Source organism: Falco punctatus, assembly GCF_963210335.1.
Source record: "Falco punctatus genome assembly, chromosome: 8".
NCBI classification, from domain to species: domain Eukaryota; kingdom Metazoa; phylum Chordata; class Aves; order Falconiformes; family Falconidae; genus Falco; species Falco punctatus.
Genome location: NC_137588.1, coordinates 8,775,877 through 8,795,524, shown reverse-complemented (window position 1 = coordinate 8,795,524; position 19,648 = coordinate 8,775,877). Strand labels below are relative to the sequence as shown.

At 40.8% G+C, this 19,648-nt stretch overlaps 2 protein-coding genes across 21 annotated transcripts in view; both read right to left on the bottom strand.

The window, feature by feature from the left end:
- Positions 1-4,776, bottom strand: part of LOC308068481 (RNA-binding protein 44-like) — a 44,452-nt gene extending 39,676 nt beyond the window's left edge. The window contains exon 1 of the mRNA XM_080399188.1: positions 38-4,776. Within this exon, the coding sequence (XP_080255314.1) occupies positions 38-1,519 (1,482 nt within the window). The 5' untranslated portion in view covers positions 1,520-4,776. The remainder of the gene's footprint in view (positions 1-37) is intronic.
- A 2,513-nt stretch (positions 4,777-7,289) lies between these two features.
- LRRFIP1 (LRR binding FLII interacting protein 1) overlaps positions 7,290-19,648 on the bottom strand; it is a 109,626-nt gene continuing 97,267 nt past the window's right edge. For 19 of the 20 annotated variants that reach the window (XM_080399831.1, XM_080399818.1, XM_080399829.1 and 16 more), the window contains one exon: positions 14,847-18,338. In XM_080399831.1, the coding sequence (XP_080255957.1) occupies positions 16,237-18,338 (2,102 nt within the window). In that variant the 3' untranslated portion in view covers positions 14,847-16,236. Of the gene's footprint in view, positions 7,830-9,218; positions 9,324-9,985; positions 10,066-10,494; positions 10,613-11,559; positions 11,607-14,846; positions 18,339-19,648 lie in introns of those variants that run through there. The other variant, XM_080399830.1, reaches the window with a different exon arrangement.

Genomic DNA, 19,648 nt, shown 5'->3' with positions numbered 1-19,648 from the left:
AAATTGTTTGCTTGTGGGTTTTTTTTTTTTTAATTACCTGAGTTTGTGAACTTTCAGCTGTTGCAGTATTGCCAACGGCGTGCTTTTTCAGCCTGTCAGTAAGCTGTGACTGAATTTCCTCTGTGCTACCCTCTCCACATGACCAGTCTGTATTGCAAGCAACGTCTACACAGGTTTCAGGACGCCTTCCCACTGGTCGAGATTTGTTCATCATTGTTATTTCTGTATTAATAGCCATTGATGAGACACAAACCTGAGCACTGGTACTTCTGCTTGTTGTAAAGCAAGCTCTAAAATCAGAACTCGCATCAACAGCCTGGTTAATCATAGAGTCACTGGCAACACTTTTCAAGGTTTCATGATGCTCCAACTCGGAGTTCAGGCAGCTGGTTTTTCCGTGGGAGGATTCTTCTGCAACTTCCACCCCAAAAAAGATATTCTTGCTAGTGAGAATTTCAGAGACTGCAAATTGGGTTTCAGCATCCTTTGTAGTGCAGTCAGTGCAGCTGGTACCATGTGCGCATGCACCAGATTCTTCACAACTGTAGAAATCAGAGTCCCGTGCACATTCACAAAATTGCATAGCTTCTGCAGGGGCCTCTTCCCTTGGTGACAGTAAAGGATTGTCCTGCTTCACCGAGATGCTGTGAATGCGTCCATCATTCTTTTCAGACACTTCTTCACTTGTAAAGATTTGGGGTGGCAGCGTGCCATCAATCAGTGCTGTGTCTTTCACCTTGCCATTTTGTATACTGTCACGTACCAGCAGATTTGGACAGACCCTACCTTCATTCCCACAAGAATGCCTTCCAAGCATACTTCCACAAACACCACTATGATACTCAGTTTGCTCTTCTTGATGATCACAAGTCATGCCATTGCAATCTGGCAGAGACAGAGAGTCCCGAAACAGGTGGGGAAGTGCTGGTACAGCTGCTTCTGGGCAGGTCTGGTCACCTACGCCATACTCAGAACCAGGAGAACAACCTTGTGACCCATCAACAAGATTTTGTTCCTGTGTGACTCCATCCCCTGGAACTTCACGAACTGGATCGATCAGCTTTAAGGTTTCAATTCCTATAGTTTCTCTTGGCTCAGAAAACTCAACTGAGCTATTCCTATCATCAAAATCTTGCTCATGAACACTAAGATAGTCCGAATCTTCACTTAAATGGCTTTGTCTGCTGTCATGACACCCTTCATTGTCACATGCCCCTTCCAACACATCAGCTTCTTTCTTGCTAACATCTACCTGTGCACAGCAAATTCTCATTATCTTTGTATTATACATATCAATATCTGCATCTAAAGATGAACTTAAATAAGGTAAGCTTTCCTCTGCCAACTTTAATTCTGAAACATTGGCAGAATGTTCCTGGCCAAAACCTGAGTGGTTAGCTCCTGCTTCAACACCTCTGACGAGCGTGCATTCAGCTTCCTCACAGTAAGGAAAAAGATGGGAGGTCTGACTGATGCATTTCCTTTTGCTGTTAACATCGCTGCTATTTTCTAATTCCATGGTACAAACACTTAAGCCCTCCTCCTCAGAAGTAATCCACACAACTCACTTCTACTTCAACCTCTCAAAGTCATGAGCTTGTCTCTTCCTAGCAGCTTCTCACCTTAATAAAAATCAAGAGAAGTTTGAGATACTCCATAGTATACAGGACATTACTGTTTAAAAAATACATTAAATTAACCATCTTATTTTTACCTACTGCACACTAGTATAGAAGCTACGAATTACATGATGTGTTCCCAAAGAAATTCTAAGAGCTCATGGAAGGTTGTAATACGAATTTGCTGTTCTTGTTGTTTGATTTCAATTAAATAAAAGCATCCTCAGAGACCAATTAATCCTATTTCCTTACACTCTTGGGTGAAGTTTCCATCCTCTTACCGCTGAAGCATTTCTTGGCTGGTGAATCATCAGACTCCTTGTTGATACACAGTAAACTATTTACATCATACGCTAACTCCATGACAGCACAAGAGGTGTTTAGACGCACATACTGACTCTGAAAGTCAAGATGCTGATGGTAATGGACTCAGTGACTGCAAACAGAGCTCACACCATTCCTGACTGTATACTGGCCTCTAAGCACTCCTTGCCACAAAAAGCTTACGCTTTCTGGATCCACGACCAGTATATTTACTGTAGGGACTATATTTCAGTCCAGGAGCTATAAAAATTTTAAATGAGTCAGGAGGTGAACTTAAGAGCTCTGTGTACCTTGAGAACTAAAAACTCTTCAGGTGTTGGACAAGGGGGTAACGGAAGCACATTACTTTTAATTCTGGGGAAACAAGAAGAAATGTTTATCAAGCACAAAACCGTAAGAAATCCTGAGAATCTTTACAACCAGAAAGCGTAAGTCATAAAGGAGTACAGGAAGATGGCTTCTTGGATCAGAGCATTTATTTTAGCAAAAGAAGAAATCTGGACAATACAGCAAAGCAAAGCAATACACCTGCTCTGCACCGGCAACAAACCTAGTTTCATAGCAAACATGAACAAAAAACAAGAGAAAAAGCACTTAGAGATGGAAGATGTTCTCTGTGAAGCTTTTTTCTCATACTCGTCCATTCCTCTCCATCTTCCCCAGAAGCTTGTAGCGAAGAGAAGGTTATATACAAATGTTAAGACGTATTCCTGTTACATATGCTTTCTGAACTATTTACATAAAACACAAAAGTTTTCTGTTATAGTCACTGGTCTCCAACCCAACTATAATCTTACGTACAGCGCAGCAAATTACAGTCCTGTCTGTAACTCTTCCCCCTGCGAGGGCATGCAGACCAACCAACAGGCCCATAAACTGGGTTTCACATGCTTCTAAAGACGCAAGTCACCGACTCAAACTCTAGAGGAAGTTTCCAGAGCGGTGAAACATAGTTCATAAGGAACCAAGTGACGTACTGGAGCACAACACAAGCTGCAGGTGGAGCATGAGGGGAGACTGGAAGCTCAGACCTGTTTCTTGGCTTAACAATTTTAATTAATTAACATTACCCCTGTTTCTGGGATTAACATACAGGTTACACCAGCTCTGCCCACTCGATACCAACAGCGTGATCCAGGCCTCCTGCCTGCACGGGAAGGTTTGCAAATGGACCCCCCTAAGGGATAATTTCATGTCAGCCCCTCCTCACAGGCAAACACGGCTTGTTTCTTGCACCCGCATCCGCTGAGCATCGTCATTAAAGTGACACCGTTTAAAATCACTTAATGAAAGCAATTTTAATCATTTACCAGAAGTCATCAATAGAAGTCACCCTCCAAAAAACCCCACACACCTTACTATGATTTCATTATGTGCTTCTAACGTTATTTTTGTTTCAAAAACGTGAGCTTTCTTATGATGGTTAACTTTAACTTCATCTCTCACTGAAGCATTAGGAAACTTTTAAAATTTTAATTAATTAATTATATATAATATTAAATTTAAAAAAATCTTGCTGTAACACTACCGAAGCAGAGCTCAGATACCCATACATAAATCTCAACGTGTTATCACAGAGAAGTGACTTCCCCCCACACCTCTTAAGGCCAGGTTAAGGGGAACAAGAATCAAAATAGCTCTACCTGTGCCCCAGGCACGTAACAACCTTGTTGCTCCTACTACCGACGTAGCCGCGCCGGTTAGAAAGTGGCACCGATGTTAGCGCGCAGCTTCCATATGGCGGAGAGCCCCGGGGGAGGCAGGGGGGCGCCCCAGAGCACCCAAGGAGAACTCCCCGGGCAGAGAACGCGGCCCACAGCCCTCACCGCGGCTCCAGGGAGCCCCGCTGCCCACACGCAGCCCCCCGCGTCCCGTAACGCCCCCGCCGCTTACCCGCTCCCCGCCGCGCCCAGCCGCCAACCGCCGCGCCCAGCACGCGCTCAACGGCCGCCACCCGCCGCTCCCCGCCCGCGCCTCCAGCCCATTGGCCGCGGCGGGGAGCGCTCCGGCCCCTGATTGGCCGGCGAGGCGCCAGCGCCAAGCGCGTGCTGCCACCACCCCGCCCCTCGTCTCCTCAGAGGCGGCCGCGCGTCCCGCACAGCGGCGGGGCTCCCCCGGAGCGGCAGCCCGGCCTCTCGTGCCGTGATTAAAACCTGCTCTTAAAACCTAGCTGCTAGAAGGCTTTCAGTCTGAAGGAGCGTATTACAGGCAGTGGAGACTAATGCAGCGAGCTGGGGAATCTTGCCTGGCAAATACCTGCTACACAGGTTAGCAATTGTACATGTACACGTTGTTTTTACAGTTTCCCTGCTTCTTCCTTTAAACACATAAGGGTAAAGTTCCTAATAAAGTGTGTCAAACATCACTTAGCTGCCTAAAACAAACGAACCCCCAAACCTGTATAATCAATTGTTTAGAGCGTTTAAAGCAGAGAGAAGCACTAACCTCCTCAGAACACTTACTGTAAGAGATCCTCGATGGGAAACACCCATACCGCCAATGCAACATCAAGTTTCATACTAGAACTGACACGTTTTTGATGAAGCAAGTTGCCTCATTAAAGGACTCTTCCAAGGAAAGTTGCCATGTGGGTTTAGCTATATGTTCACCATAAATACTCTTAAGTGGAGAATGAACCCAATAAGCAATACCATTACATTTTTTTCCTGATGGGACACTGTCCCTTGTCCATCCGTCCGTCCCCCGCCCCACCCCCCTCCCCAAGTGCACCCTGCCATTAAAAACGTTAGTATTTGGAGGTATGTCTCACACCAGTGCCCTCAGGCACACAAGCCCCTCTGTACATTTTACAAGCAGCTTTGCTCACATTTGTGTCTGCAGAAGTATGTCAAAAAGGAAAACGAGCTCTTATAGCAGTATCATCCAAAAAGTCTGTATTTTCCAAGAGAACTTTTACCAGTAACATCATCATGACAGACCACTCCATAAAAACTACCCAAACAAGTCACATTTTTATTGGCAAGTGCTGCTAACGAATTTCCTTTTCCACGCTCGTATCTCGTAACAGTTTGGTTGGAAAAACAAAACAAAATGAAAAAACATTTTGGGCAACATTCCTTTTGCAAACAATAAAAAATATTTAACATTTAAAAATAATCCGAAGGATAACAATTTAAAATAGAAATTGTAGGAAAACCCGTCCTGGTTCCCCCAGGAGCCATTCCTCGCCAGGCTGCCACCACCTCGGCTCCGCTGTGAGTCAGCGGGATGGGTACTGAGGCTCTCTTGTTTGGAGATCAATTAAAAGAACTGGGGCATGTGCTATTATGACCATTCAAAGCCCTGTTGTTGTACATTCTTCACAGGAAAACATAAAACAGTTTGCAGGAAACCAACCACTATTTTTTCTTCCCTTATTCTAAAGCTAAGTCATACTGGAAATTTGGGGGGGGTGGGTGGGGTGGGGTGGGGGCTGGGAAATGTGGCTTCAACATTCTGCTACTTTATCACACACAAAGACTTCTACTAAGAGCATACCCAGGTTGAAATACACATCTGATTTCTGTCATGAAGTTTCATGCTTATGGGGTTTGAGATGCAACCTACTTTGAAATGATAAAACACATCACTTCTTGATGAGCAAAGTATTATCTTTTAGCCTTTTGGACCAATGCTTAGTTGCTAGGTAGTTTCTCCTGAATCTTGCCAGAAGAGACCGTTTTCACCACTATCACAAATAAAAACATGACTGGTGGCAATCACACACCTCAACATCAGTTAGGAAGATGCTGTATTTAGTAAATTTGTTTGCATTCTGATAAACCCTTAGTTCAGTTTTTAGGCCCCAGAGGCTTTGTACACCAGAAATTACACAAGTCAACCACAGAAAATTGTAAATTGGTATCCACAGCAATTTTGAGGTATTCCACAAGAAACCTGGCTCTTCACCTGAATGTTCCTCTCAAAAACAAAAAAAAAAAAAGAAAGAAAAAAAAAAAAGAAAAATAACCCAAAGCCCTAGCTAGAGTGGAAATTTCATTTATAAGATTCCTTTCATCCCTGTGTTTCACCACACTTGATCAACAAGGACATACTTACTTCCCCAGGGGCACAAAAAAAGCCTTCTTCATCCTTGTCCTGGAATATTAATTTCAGTACTTCATTCCTAAATTTCCGGGTGCACTCAGAAGAGATGAAGAGAAAGGTGTTATTTTCTAGCCAAACCAGAGAAACACATTCAGATACTGGTTTTGGTTTATTTCATTTGTGAAGGTGCTCTAAGAAGATACCAGCGATCCCCTTACGTTGAAAATAGCAGCGGTTTATACTCTAACCTCCAGACCACAAGGAAGAGGCTAGGAAAAGATATGGACCGGAGAGTCTGAAGACCAAGTTAAGAAGAAATGGTCTCCCGAGTTTGGATTTGGCTTGATAGAACTGTATCTATTGAGGCAGTGAGCACCGACAGAAGGTTGCTCCTGTCAAACAGGAGATGCTGCTTCATTGCATGAGCAGATTCCTAAGCGACTGGTTGCCTACCTTACTCACAAGCTTTTCTGTTAGGGCTGAAGGGGAAAGGACAGCTTTATTCTTCAGGTAACTGATGTTCTCCATTGAGTAGTACATTCAGAGTAATTTCCAATAAACCAGAGCTGTAGTGCTAGTTGCGTATAATAAATTGCCTGCAACATCTTAATTTATTACACTATTTTTAATGAAAAGTGGAAAACCTTTGTAACGGCCTTAGAAGGAAATAATTTGCTACTTCTGAACTTGTAGAAAAACCATAGGCAGTAACATTTTCTAAAGTGCTTCTTTACGTATCAGTTACTTTTTTAAAAATTAGACTTGCATTTTGCAGCGGCATAGTTTCCTAGTAGTTCATGGACCAGTAGATAGTTTCTGATGTAAAAAACCCATTACATGTTTTGTTTAGGCAAATGACACTTCCTTTGACAAATGCACCAGAGTGAGTGATCTAAGTGCAAACCCCCCCATTTCTTAAAACATGGCCTTATGCTGGTTTATTAATGCAATTTTACATCCTTTAAAAGTAGTTTACTTCAACTCCAAGAGCAGAGATTAAATAATACAAATAAAAGTTGAAAATTCAATGAAGCTATTGCCTATTTACCCTGAAATAAAATAGTCTTATGATTTCACTGGTGCAAAAATCTCTCCAAACACCTTTGTTTTATTGGCAAAGTCATTTAAGGTCACTTTTGCTTCCAAGACCATTTTCTTCCATGGTTTCCACTGAAGGAGTTTTGCTTTGTAATGGCTTGTGGTTCCACAGTGATTTGTAAATGAAAAAACCTACTATGAATAACTCTACTGTAGTCACTACATTACAGATACTGTCATGAGAAAGTCCAAAACTTAGTGTTTTGTTGTTTTTTGTTTTTGTTTTTTATTTTCAGCAAGACACAAAATTCCAGTCCAGTTAAATGTTTTCTTTGAATGCCATTTTAAATGGCAATAAATGGCTGCTGTGCCTTCTGGATGGAGAACTTAACGCGATGCCCGATGTGCTTCTTATACCGTAGATGGAAATTGTACTTTGAAGGTACCCAATGATCGGTGTGGAAGGGCTCCCGCAGGCACAGCCATTTGGATCAGCTACTCCTATGTATATAGTGCAGTAGGTTTGAGTCTGCGTAGAGAGAACCGCAGCTGGGTGGCACGTAGCAAATGTTGGGGTTGTCTGTTCTCAGAAGGTATGACACAAAGCATCCCAGACAGCAAGAGACAGAAGCATCGGCGACGTTGTTCTGATTCTATCAAGTAGTAGTAGTTTCCATCGAAAGGTGGTGGTTATTGCTGAGACAGTAAAGCACTCCGGTTGGCTTTCATCTTCTCCAGGCGTTTTACTAGATGGCCATTGCTGACTTCAAGCTCTTCAGTTTTATCTAATGCTGAACGAAGCTGAAGGAAGGAAGCAGAAAAAAAGCCTGTAACTTCCACAGCGTTTTCCCTTTCTAAAGATAAAGCAATGTTTGTAGTTACCAACACTAACCGATTATATTGCTAGAATTTCCTTACAAGATAAAGCAGCTGAAAATTCTTATTAGCAGGGTTAAAAGTAGATGTTGTGTAACTACTCTGAAGGCCACACAGAGAGATATTTTCTAAGCATGGTGCCAGGAATCCAAGGTATTTACAGAACGTTGGAAATGGCTCAGAGTTTGCCTCAACTTCAGAGGCACGCATGCTCAGAAATACCTGCTGGGTGACATACACTTGTCTCGCTGCCTGGCTTTTATGTTTCTGGTTCCCAGAACTACAGCCACAGCTGTGACTTTGGTATAAAACCCACCACGGGATGCGGGTAGGGAGAGAGAGGTGGACTGTACAGAGCAGTATTTATAGGCAGCACAGCAGAAGGAGTATTTGGAAAAAGCAGAGTCACACTGAAAAAAAATCCCAAAACCCTCAGGAGGTGAGTGTGAAAGAAGCTGACAAACATATTTAAGCTGACTGTAGCAGCCACTTGGAGAGAACATGAAGTCTGGCAAGACAAATAAGGTCAAAATTACAGACAGCTTGAAGATGCATTTTTTGAGAGAGAAACATGGACAGTCTGTGGACAGAAACACTACAGCAAACAGGCATGAACAGATTGTCAGAAGAAGGAAAACAGGCTCAATAAGAACAATTCACATCCATTTAGCACTCAAGTTTAGACTCTGAAGCTTGACAGTTTAGACTGTCATTCCAGGTAAGGCATGGCACTGTACTTAAATAATGAAGTGTCCAAATTAACTTTACAGCAGGATTTCCAGCTTTCTACTGCTGTAACTTCTGAATCACATATTCTAAAAAGATCAGTGATTTGTATTTACAAACTCAGTATTTATACCACCCAAAGTAATGAGCCTTCAGGTACAATAAAGGACAAGTACAGCAATTCAGCTTGATGGATGTCGAAGCATGGGAACATTCACAGCTGCAAAGCAGCGTGCAGATCTGAGCATCTGAAGGCTGCTTCTAGATTCAAGCTGCACAAGCAAAACCTGAGTTTGCTCCAGAGAACCAGCTCTGGTACAAAGCAAGGCACTGGAAATCAGTTTAGGAAGGGATGGTGAAATGGCAGTGGGAGCTCATAGTTGTGACTGTTACTCCAGTTTGAGTACAGAAAGTTTGGTTACACATTTAGAATGAGTAACTAAAGCACTAAATAATAACTAAAAAGATGTTTATTCTTTGCTCTACCAGGAAGGGTAGTTCCTCCTCTAAAATGCACCAGACAGAAGGGTCTCCCCCTGTGCGGTGCAGGCTGACTGCTAGCCTATGGCAGTTTGCATTTAGACTTACCTCTCTCTGCAGTTTGCGTTTCTCTGCTTTCAGTTCATCTTCTACTCTTTCAGCATTTTCAGCAGCAGTTTTGTACCGGGCTACCTGACCTTCCAATCGTATTACCTAAGGTGAAGGCAAATTTTTTGAATAAAAGGCTGTACCATGAAGTTACTCTAAAGCTTTACTCTTCCGCTAGTAGTTAAGCAATAACCAGAGAGATGCTCACTTTTTCTTTAACAAAATTAAGGCATATTTTGAGGAAAATAGAAAGAAATATATATGTACACCAAGGAAGCCTGGCCATGGTAACTTACTCCAGACCTTTTATACATACCCATATTTAATATGCATCCAGAAACAAAAAATACAGTCTATTGACTAAATTTATCTTAGCAAGAGTATCACTGAGATACTCTGGACAATAGCAAACAGTCAAAATGGAACAGTATTGTATAAAATCCATATACAGGACACCACATGCCAGGAGCCATTTAAAAATTGTCGATAGCTAGGCATAAGAAAGTGTTCTGAAGAGTTCAGTACATGCTCTCAATATACCTTTGACTTTGAATATTTTTCCTCCAGTGAAGATGAATCATATATTCACTCTTCCGCATACATAAATGAAAGTATTTTACTCTTAGTAGCCCTGATGCGCCAACACTCCTGCTTCTTATTTTAAGGGAAAGTCACATGAATCATTATTTCATTTCTCATGTAATAAAATAAAATTTCTCTTTGTGTTCTCACCATGCCTAAACAAACAGAACAAGCTAAAAACTTACATTCTGCTCCAATGCTGTTATCTCTTGCTCAGACTTTGCTAGTTTAAATTTGAGATCACTGATCTGTCTGTTGGCATCTCCTACAAGAATTGCAGATTTATCACAGATGTCAGAACAAGCGTTAACAGTGTCTAGTAAGTCTGTCATAAAATTTCCATGCTACCGGAATCTACTTGGGGCAGCAGCAGAGCAGCAAGTGCTCTATGTCCAGAAAGTGCCCAGTGGATTAGGCGCTATTCCCAGTCTTGCCCAATTCCCTTCTGACCACCCCGAAAGCAGAATTAACCAGGAACGCAGCCCAGCTCTCCTGGGGAGCATGAAGGAGATTGCCAATTGCAATCTTGCTCAAGCCAAGGATAATTGTTCCCTCACCTCTAGCAGAGGTGCATGGCTGGCTCCCATGAACCAAAGGCTCATTTTCACTTTGAGCCACGTGGTTATCATACACATACATTTTCTCACTCACATGCAGAACACAAAAGTTCCCTTAAAATCAAAATGCAGCTCACTTTGGAGGTCAATCATGTGCATGTCTGTCCCATTTTCCAGAACTTCATTTTCTGACTGTGTGTTTTCCATCTTGCCATTCTTTTGCTTTTCTTCCAGTTGTCCCTTTAGTTTTTTAACCTGAAGGACACAAAATAATCAGTTATTAAAATCAGTAAGGAAAACTGTAGCTCAGTACTCATTCACTCAAGTATTATAAAACAAATTATTTTTTAAAATGTAAATTCAAACAAAATTTTTGTTACAAGATCATTTCCTAGAAATTCTTTGGACAAATGACTCATCATATTTTAAGTATCAGTGCTTATGTATAAATTCAGGACCAAACATGATGAGTAGAAGATGACACTTTTATTAAAAAGCCGTAAAAGTTCTGTAGGCACATTCGCTTAAAACATTCTTAAAATCCCCAAACTGTGTTTGGTTGTATGTGAAGTCTCAAGGCCAAGGATATAGCCCATATACGAAAGCACAGTGTCTTGCAGAGAAACAGATCAGCTGAAGTTTTTTGAATAAGCTTTATAATCTGCTATGGAATACCATGGTAGCAGCAATAATTACTTTCATTGCCATTTATCCAATTACTATAACTCCTCCAGCATTTCTTCCAAACAGCCCGTTACCCACAGACCCACCAATCAGGAAGGCTTACTCTTTGAGATAAAATTTGCTTCTACAATTTCTGTACCATATTTATTTTTCCCTTGTGCGTGGCCAATCTGAAGCATTATTTTTCAGGAACAGTCCTGGAAAAGGAGTTGTAGGTGACTAAGGACACTGAATGCGACTGGTTAGCAATATGGAACAGGCACACTGGGTCGTATCTTTCTTCCCCTGTATCCTGAGTTAACGTGCAGGAGAAACGTTGCAGAGGAAGAATAAAAGTGGCAAGCAATGCAGCAAGTCCTCAGCAAGAGCAACCCAGCACACGTTCTGAAAGGCAAAATGGCACTGCTGTTCTATACCTTACATTAGGGCTGTTTTTTTTTTTTTTAATTTTCTTAATCTATACTATTCTTTATCATAAATTTAGCAAACACACGGCATTTCAGTTTTCCTGTGATTACCTGGTCTAGCAAGGATTCTCGTTCATCAATGAGTTTTTTCAGCCTGTCTGAAAGAGAAAACTGAAAGTTCAGTGCTGATTTGATCAAGCCACACATTTCAGAGTGCATCTGATATAAGACCGAACAGTTAAGATTAGTGAAACTAATGATGAAGGTAGTTATGCACGTACCACAGGAAATGAGGCCACAGACAGGGCTGGGAAGGGGCTGCAGCCAGGGGAGGTTATGTCATTCTCACAGAACATGCTTGTCACGGCAGTAGCAGCACCGAGCTGCATGCAAAGAGGCTAATCTTCTACGTTAGGTTAGCATGCAAGAACTCTAGGGTCAAACACAACTGCAACACAAAATCTCACAAATCTTTATAGTTTAACATAATGAAAATACTGTAAACACCTATAATCACAGCTAAGCACATTCTCAGCCCTTTAAATCTTCACTTCTTTTACTAAACAGCATGGCAATGGCACTTTTGTTATCTCCAGTATTATGACCAGAAAAACATTTGCCCGTTAAATTATTTTCGTTTCAAACTCAGCTGTCTGGGAAAACATTCTTTTCTCTTTAATCCTTCATAGTTCACCTGGTCAAACATCAAGCAGGCGATGGGCAATCTGGACCAAATGTTGTGCTACATTTGAACTTGCAAGTACTACAGATCAGCACATGGATATGTGTGGCATTAATTAATAAAGTGCACACTACAGAATGAGACAACTGGAGAAAAAAACCCCTAGAAAGTAAGTAACAAAATCACTTGGGTTTTTTCTTCCCTACTAAGGGGCGCAAAACGTGAAAGCATTTTAGCAGGTACTCACAAGTTTCCTTATCACTAAAATTGCTTTACCTCATTAATTAATAACCTTAATTTGTTCAGGTACACCTCAACGGAAGTACACTGGAACATAGCATTCAAATACACTTATCAGAAGAGGATATATTGCCCTCAGACAGGTCTCACTCCGTAAGTCTGATGTGTATGTTTATTGCAGGTTTATTTAGCTTGCCTTCCCTGCCAGCAAGCATCCACCTGCGCAGAACCCGGGGTGTTCAGAGCTCAGCTGCACATCTAAGGCCTTCCCTGTTAATGAAATGGTTACAATCCAAACATCACTCAAGGAAAAGGTCTTTTTGTAAACTTAAGGAAAGCAATTGACAAATTACAGGTAAGAGGCTGGTGGACTTTTACTATATAAATTCTGCTGGTAGACTTAACTATTTCTGAAAAGCTTTAAAAATACCAGTTCTCATTTGTTGTTAAATCCTGAACAGGTCAAAGTCTTGTGGTTCCCCCTTTTTTCTTGTTAACACAGCAGTAAAAGGAGTAAAGAGTCTGTACTGAATAAAATCATAGGGAAAACTGTTCTCAAGATTGCCCCTCTATACTGCAGACATGTACGGTCTTGTTAGCTAGTAATAATGGGGTATGTTATTCCCCTTCTGGGTATACAAGTTGCCATACACCAGCAGTCATTCTAAAGAACCAAATAAAACCTTTACCTTGGCTTCTGATGCAATACCCAAATACAGATCTTAAAGTGACATCCCAGTTCCGCAGTTCTATGCATTCATTTTGAACCTCCTCAAGTCCTATTTTTTTTATTATTTTTTTTTTTTTTAGCCATTTGTAACACTCCCAACATTGTTACACCTGAGCATTGCTATGGAAAAACAAAATGAACAAAAACAACAAACAAACCACATTTTTGTAAACTATCACGAGTAAGAAATTTACAAGTACAACCCCCTTCAAAATAATAAAACAATTTCACATATCTATATGGGAAGGAAAGGAAGTTTAAGACAAATTCTGTAAAAGATGAAAGATTGAGAAGAAAAATAAAGGTCAACGAAGAGAGCAAGGAGAGCAAATCGTAAAAGAAAGGTCTGAGATATTCAGACTTGGACAGAGAGTTAGGAGTCACAAGTCAGCAGAGACCAAAACATTAAGTTCTAAGTTTCAGAAAGAGAACAAGGACTGATGCAGAAGGAAACCTCTAGGCCACTACAAAATTAGCCTGAACTTACTGACTCCAAAAGGGCCAAATAATCCACCTTGTTCCTGAAAATAACTTAGTTGTGCACACCGCTAAGTAACTTTCATTAACAACCACCACTGTGGGGTGAAACGCCTGCCGGAAGAAAGGACACCTCCTGCAGCTTCCAGTGATCAGCTCCTCACAACCTCCTTCCCTGCAAAACGGATGTCAGCATTTTGGGATGAACCTTCAAATCTCACCTCACCATCAGTTCTCTCTCCCCTCATTATAGACATCTATGCACCCCACTGTGACAGATGACATGCTGGCAGCAGGATTCACAAGACCACATCAAAAATCAGTTTGCTAAAATGGCCATTCATGTAGAAAAGTTTTCTGCATGTATAGATGAAAGTCTCTTAGGTTTCACTTATCTTGAAACCACACTAACACAGAACACTAACTTTAATAGGTATCTCTGCAGAGTCACCTTAATTTTGCATTTAGGAGACATTTTTCCAACATATCAAGGATCTGAGGACCTTGAGAAGGGGTGAGCAGAAAAAAAGCAATCTACTGAATTAGGACAGCTAATTAAAATTCTCATCTGTATGTGAAATAAGGATAATGGCTGTACAAAGATACTACAATGAATAATTGGAGTGTGACATTCATCTCACTTAAATTTCACTTTGATAACGATTCCCAGGCTACTCACTGCACCAATTCATGGTTTTCCTAAGCAAAGGAGCTTAATAGAGGGCTGATGCGTGGAGCTGGGCCCTGGGAAGGCCTGGGAAAGCAGGACACAGAGAGGGGGTGGTAGTGGTTACCAGCGCTATTGCACAGGCCTGTTTGTAAGTAAAAAACTACTTGTGTTACCTTGGCATTGTGGTTGACTTGAGGTATTGCTAACTAGGGTGCTGCTTCAGTGGTACAGTTGACCTAACATCCCCTAATCAGCCACAGATCCTGAATGTCTCTTCCTGCTTGGAGGGGAGCATGGGGTGAGAAGCAGCTGTTTTTAATCTGTATGACTTGCATAATGTGTGGCCCAGCAAGTAATTGGTCCTGGTGCAAATAAAAGGGGTAAGCTGTACTTGGGAGAGTGAGAAGATGTCCCATGAAGTCACACCAGCAGCCCCAAGCAGCTATTCAGAACAGCCTGCCTGTTCCCAGTAAAACAGCTCTTCTAGTTATGTAGCACAACACCGTAAATTTAACAAAGCTGCAGAAAAATGTATTTGACACGATACAGATTTAAATAAATATTTATGCAGATTTATAAACAGTGCTCTAGACAGGCAATTGAAAGTATAAAATATGTTTATTTCAATTATATACAGCTCAGTACATTTTGATATACATCTTGAAATTTTGCAGTCTGTGCTTCATCAACTGTGTAACATCAACACAAAGTACAGCCTTCCATAGCCCCCTCCCCAGCTCCTCAATCCCCATTTCCCTGGGACATTCATTGCTTAAAAAATTAATTTAACCTTGTTTTAAGTATGCAAAATATGCATACTTAAAATACGCACCCCAAACACTATCAATGATGCAAGAAAAAATATACCAATGGAATCAGAGGGTCTAATCAATACCAGCAATTCAAAGCAATCCAGCTTTTCAAAAAGGCATGGGGGCTAGTATACACAACAATCGTCTTTGGTCCAATATCCAACAAGAATTAAGACATGCAAAGTCATCTTCTTTCCAGAAAGGAAGAGGTAAGAATTTTTCAGAGACAAAAACATTCTTTCAGAATCATAGTTTTCAAAAAAAAATACAATGCAGTAAGGAAATGCAACTTTAAACAAAAATATACTTGGAAAAATAGATATTTAATATATTCATAGCTAGGCAGTACTTGATAGCAAGTTGAAGTACACATTAAAGTGTATATTGACACTTTCTTCAGAAAAAATAAACCCATGTGAGACATGGTGCAAAAGGCTTATTGTGGTACAAAGTGCCTAGAAGAAGTAAACATGTATATATTCATTCCTTTCAGCAAACTAAGACCTGTATGTTACATTTTCCTCAAACTGTTCTTCCAAAGTGTTTAGACTATGCAGATTCACAGTGATCTAACGATACTTTGGAATGTGACCATATTAGAAATACACACCAAGTGGAATAAGAGTATCTTTTCCACAGTAAAAAATAAATTGGTTCCAAGGCTTTAATAATGCAGAAAGAAGTTTCAACATCAGATCAGTGTTGCTGATCTACCGAGTTCCTTCATGAAGTGTTAATGTGCTTCCTGTAGACCTAATGCATGTAAGTACGCAGAAGTATGCATATAAGTACATTCAAGACACCTATCATCTAGGCTAGACAAAAATATCATTTCCTATAGAAATTCCTCAGCAGCAGTTATCCACACTAAAAGTACTTTAATTGCAAGACAGTCTGAATAGTTGATTTGCAAAGCTTGCTCTTTTGGTGATAAAACTTTTAACCTGAGAAACAGCAAACCAAACCCACGCACGTTTACTTATGGCTAGGTATGTCAGTGAATAATTTAATACTTGCATAATTACCACTTCATATAACGTTGTATTATGATGAGAGTTACCTATAAAGAAAAAACTTTAAGCGTATTCCTAAGGTCTGATGTATTGTGCAAAGTGCATGCTTCTGTACTGGGGCTGATCAAATGGCATATAATTCATGTAGTCTTGAGACTTTGAACTTACGATATTGTACAGTCATCTCTGGATTTACCCTTACCCCTTCTACCACCCTGCAAATCCTCCTTGCTTTCATCCTTGTTATTGTCAGCACTTTCCAAATCCTGTTCCAAAACTTTTTCATCTGGTATTTTTCCCACTTTAGTAGAGTTTGATGATTTGATTTCATCTTCCATCACATCAGTCTTCTCATCAGTTTTCCATGATGATTCCCCTTGCAAGAGCCCTGTTTCTTCAAGCTCATCTCCTTCTTTATGCTGCAAGCTGTCATCTTCAGTCAAGGTGTCTTCAGTTTCTATTTTGTCTGTTCCTTCTCCAGCTTCACCTGTTTGGGCAATTTTTCCAACAGCACCATTTGCTCCACCACCCTCTTCTTTCTGTGTATCAGCTTTCTCTCCATTACATTTTTCACCAGTTTCTAGTATCTGTTTTGACTCCTCATCAAAATCAAATGCATCACCATCATCTTCCAGTCCTTCCTCTGCTTGACCCTCCAGTTCAACTTTTTCACTAACATTTTCATCCTGCTCTGCTTTCTGTGCCAGGGAATTATCTGCACCTTCCTCAGAAACAAATCCACCACCATGGTGGCCTGCAAGCTTTAAGTCTTGCTCATTTTCTTCCAGTGTTTCTTTATCAACTTTGTTTTCAGCAGTTACACTAACAACTACAGCTGACTCCTCTTTGGATTCACCTTCCTCTTGTTTAACTACATTCTGCACTTCGTGGTCTAAAGGGGTATTTTTCTCTCCCACTGTATCCCCCATTGTTTCTTCATTACACTGAACTGTTTGAACTTCTACCTCTGGCTTTAAATCTTCTACCCATTCTCTCCTACTTCCCTTTTCCTTCCCAGACTCATCTCCTGTTTCCAATTCTGACTTCTTAATTTTGTCATCTAAAAGACTTGGGTCTAAACTGGTTTCCTGAGCCATCACCTCCTTCACGTCTGTGTCTGGCTCTGCCTGCTGCAGCACACTTTCTTTTCCCTCAGTAATACAGCCTACAGCCTCCACAGATGCCTTATCTTGCCTACCTGTTCCTGCAGAATCTGAACACTTCTCTAACTCTTTTACTGCCTTCTGTCTGTCCATCTGAGCTGTAGCATTTTCAAGCTCAGTTTTATTTTGCATGTTTTGTTCCTCTGATGATGCTGAAGAACTGTTCTCTGAAAAAACTGGTTGGATATGTGCCTGATGTCCTCCACCTTCCTTTTCAATTGTATCTGCTGGGACACCACTTTCACATCGTCGTGTCTCCTCCAAACCCACAGACTCCGTTTCCCTTGTCTGAATCTGAGCTGCGTTTCCAACCTCATTTTCTTCTTCAGCTCTATAACCTGCCATTTCATCAGTTCTTGCATCAGTGCAGCCTTTGCTTTCAGCAAGTTTTTCTTCCAAGACATTTGTAACCTTGTTTTCAGCACTTTCTTCTGAATGCTGGAGTTCTTCAGTGTGACTCTCCACATTTACCTCTTTGCTAAGCACGCCTGCTAGTGTAATCTCTGGTATCCCTGCCTGGTCAGAAACCAGCTCACAGCTCTCACTTGTAATGTCAGCTTCTTGATCCATTTCATTATCACTCAAGGCATACCTAGTTTTAAGATCCTCTTGTTCTTCCTGTTTGGGTGCAGCGTATTCCAGTTCATGCTCTGTACTGAAGTCACCATGCATTTCCTGAGGAGTCTCAAAAATCCGATGAACTTGCAGAGCACCCAGATCAGAGTTCTGATTTATCCTTGCATTTAAGTCACAGTGTTCAGCCTCCATACTAACAGGCTGCTGGACTGCTGTGCCTGCAGACTCTGTCACCTTTCTCAAATCATCTGCGTCACTATCATCATTTGAAGAAGTGTTCCCTGATACACGTTCAGTAAGGCTTACAATTTGTTCTGTACACCTACTGTCTGATAACATCACTGTTGACAAGGCATCACATTCTTCAACCATTTTTTCTGCCTTTGCATTTTCATCAGCATGCAATGTCTGTACTTCCTGCTCCTCAGACTCCTCTCTGTGTTCCTCATGCTCAGTATTCTGCAAGATTTCTCTTTTCCCCACATCCTCCAAAATCTCATTTTTCATGTCCACTTCATTGGCTTTGCCTAAAAGACCATTGAGAAAGTTGAAGGGACCAGACCACTGCACTTACCGCCCCCTTTAAAACCCGAAAGAGAATGAATCAAAGAATAGGTTAATAAGAGATCAGCTTTTGCCAATTACGTGAGGCAAAGCAGCGATTGAATTAGTAAGGGTCTGGGGTTTTTGATCAGTGAAATTCACCACCACCCTCAAAGCAAGAAGTCTCTGGTGCTGGCTTGTATCTTCATAAAGTAAAAAATGTATGCTCTTGGCTGTGTGAATTACAGCTTTTGTAGATGAGAACAACTGTTTCAAGCAGTGCAATTTAACAGTAATACCTGCAGATGTAACACTAGAAGTAAAGATGATTTTTCCCTCAGCACTGCTCTCTACAGCTTTAACCCTGACACCACTTTATGCATGCAGGAATGTCTGATGCCATTATAATGAAGCAATGAAAGATTATTCTGTAATATTTTGCTCCTAAGTATCATAAACAGGCATCATCAGTGATGCATCATGACAAACTGAACATAAAATCTGATTGGCAAGCAAATGGTTCAGCTGTTTAGCATTACCAACACCAATCAAAGCTCAGGTACTTAGTGGCCCTTACAGCCACTTCATCCACACAAAGTGATGGGAAATTCTGTGGGGTTTTTTGGATATAAACTTTACCTTTTTTTTTTTTTTATTTTAGGTAACAGCTTTTCTTCAACTTAGATTTAGAAGCAACGGATATAAAAACAAATGTTTGTGGTTTCAGCAGTTAGCTTTTGGGTCTATGTTGTAGCTATTTCAAAAAAAAACAGGATAAGGAGAGTTAGAAAACATATTACACTTAAAAATACACCCTTACCTTGGTTTTCGTGTTCTGTATTGTTTCCACACAAAAACTGATTAAGAAAAAACAGCTCGAAGCAAGGTAACTTGCATTTACAACAGTTGGCTGCCTGTTGCTATTTATTAGCATGTTCATTTAGAAAAACAAACAACCCCCCCCCCCCATAACCAAATGTATTATTTCCTTTCCTTACACTAGTATAAAAGTTTCAGAGTGGCCATTCACCACAACTGTGCAAAAAGAATGTTTTTGCCAACCAGATTTCTCCTTCCTAATGCTATCCATCTTGTTCCTGTTCTTTGAATTTAAGTGTTAAACCAACAAGTAAAAAATGTGTAAGTATTATGATTAACTGCTTAATAGTACAGCACTGTTGTTCAGCAGACACTTGCAGTTCTCCTGTATATCAATGAACCAACGTACAAGTTCTTTATAGGAAACTAAAAAGCTTTTTTTCCTGATTCTTTAAGGTATGTGCTGAAAAATATT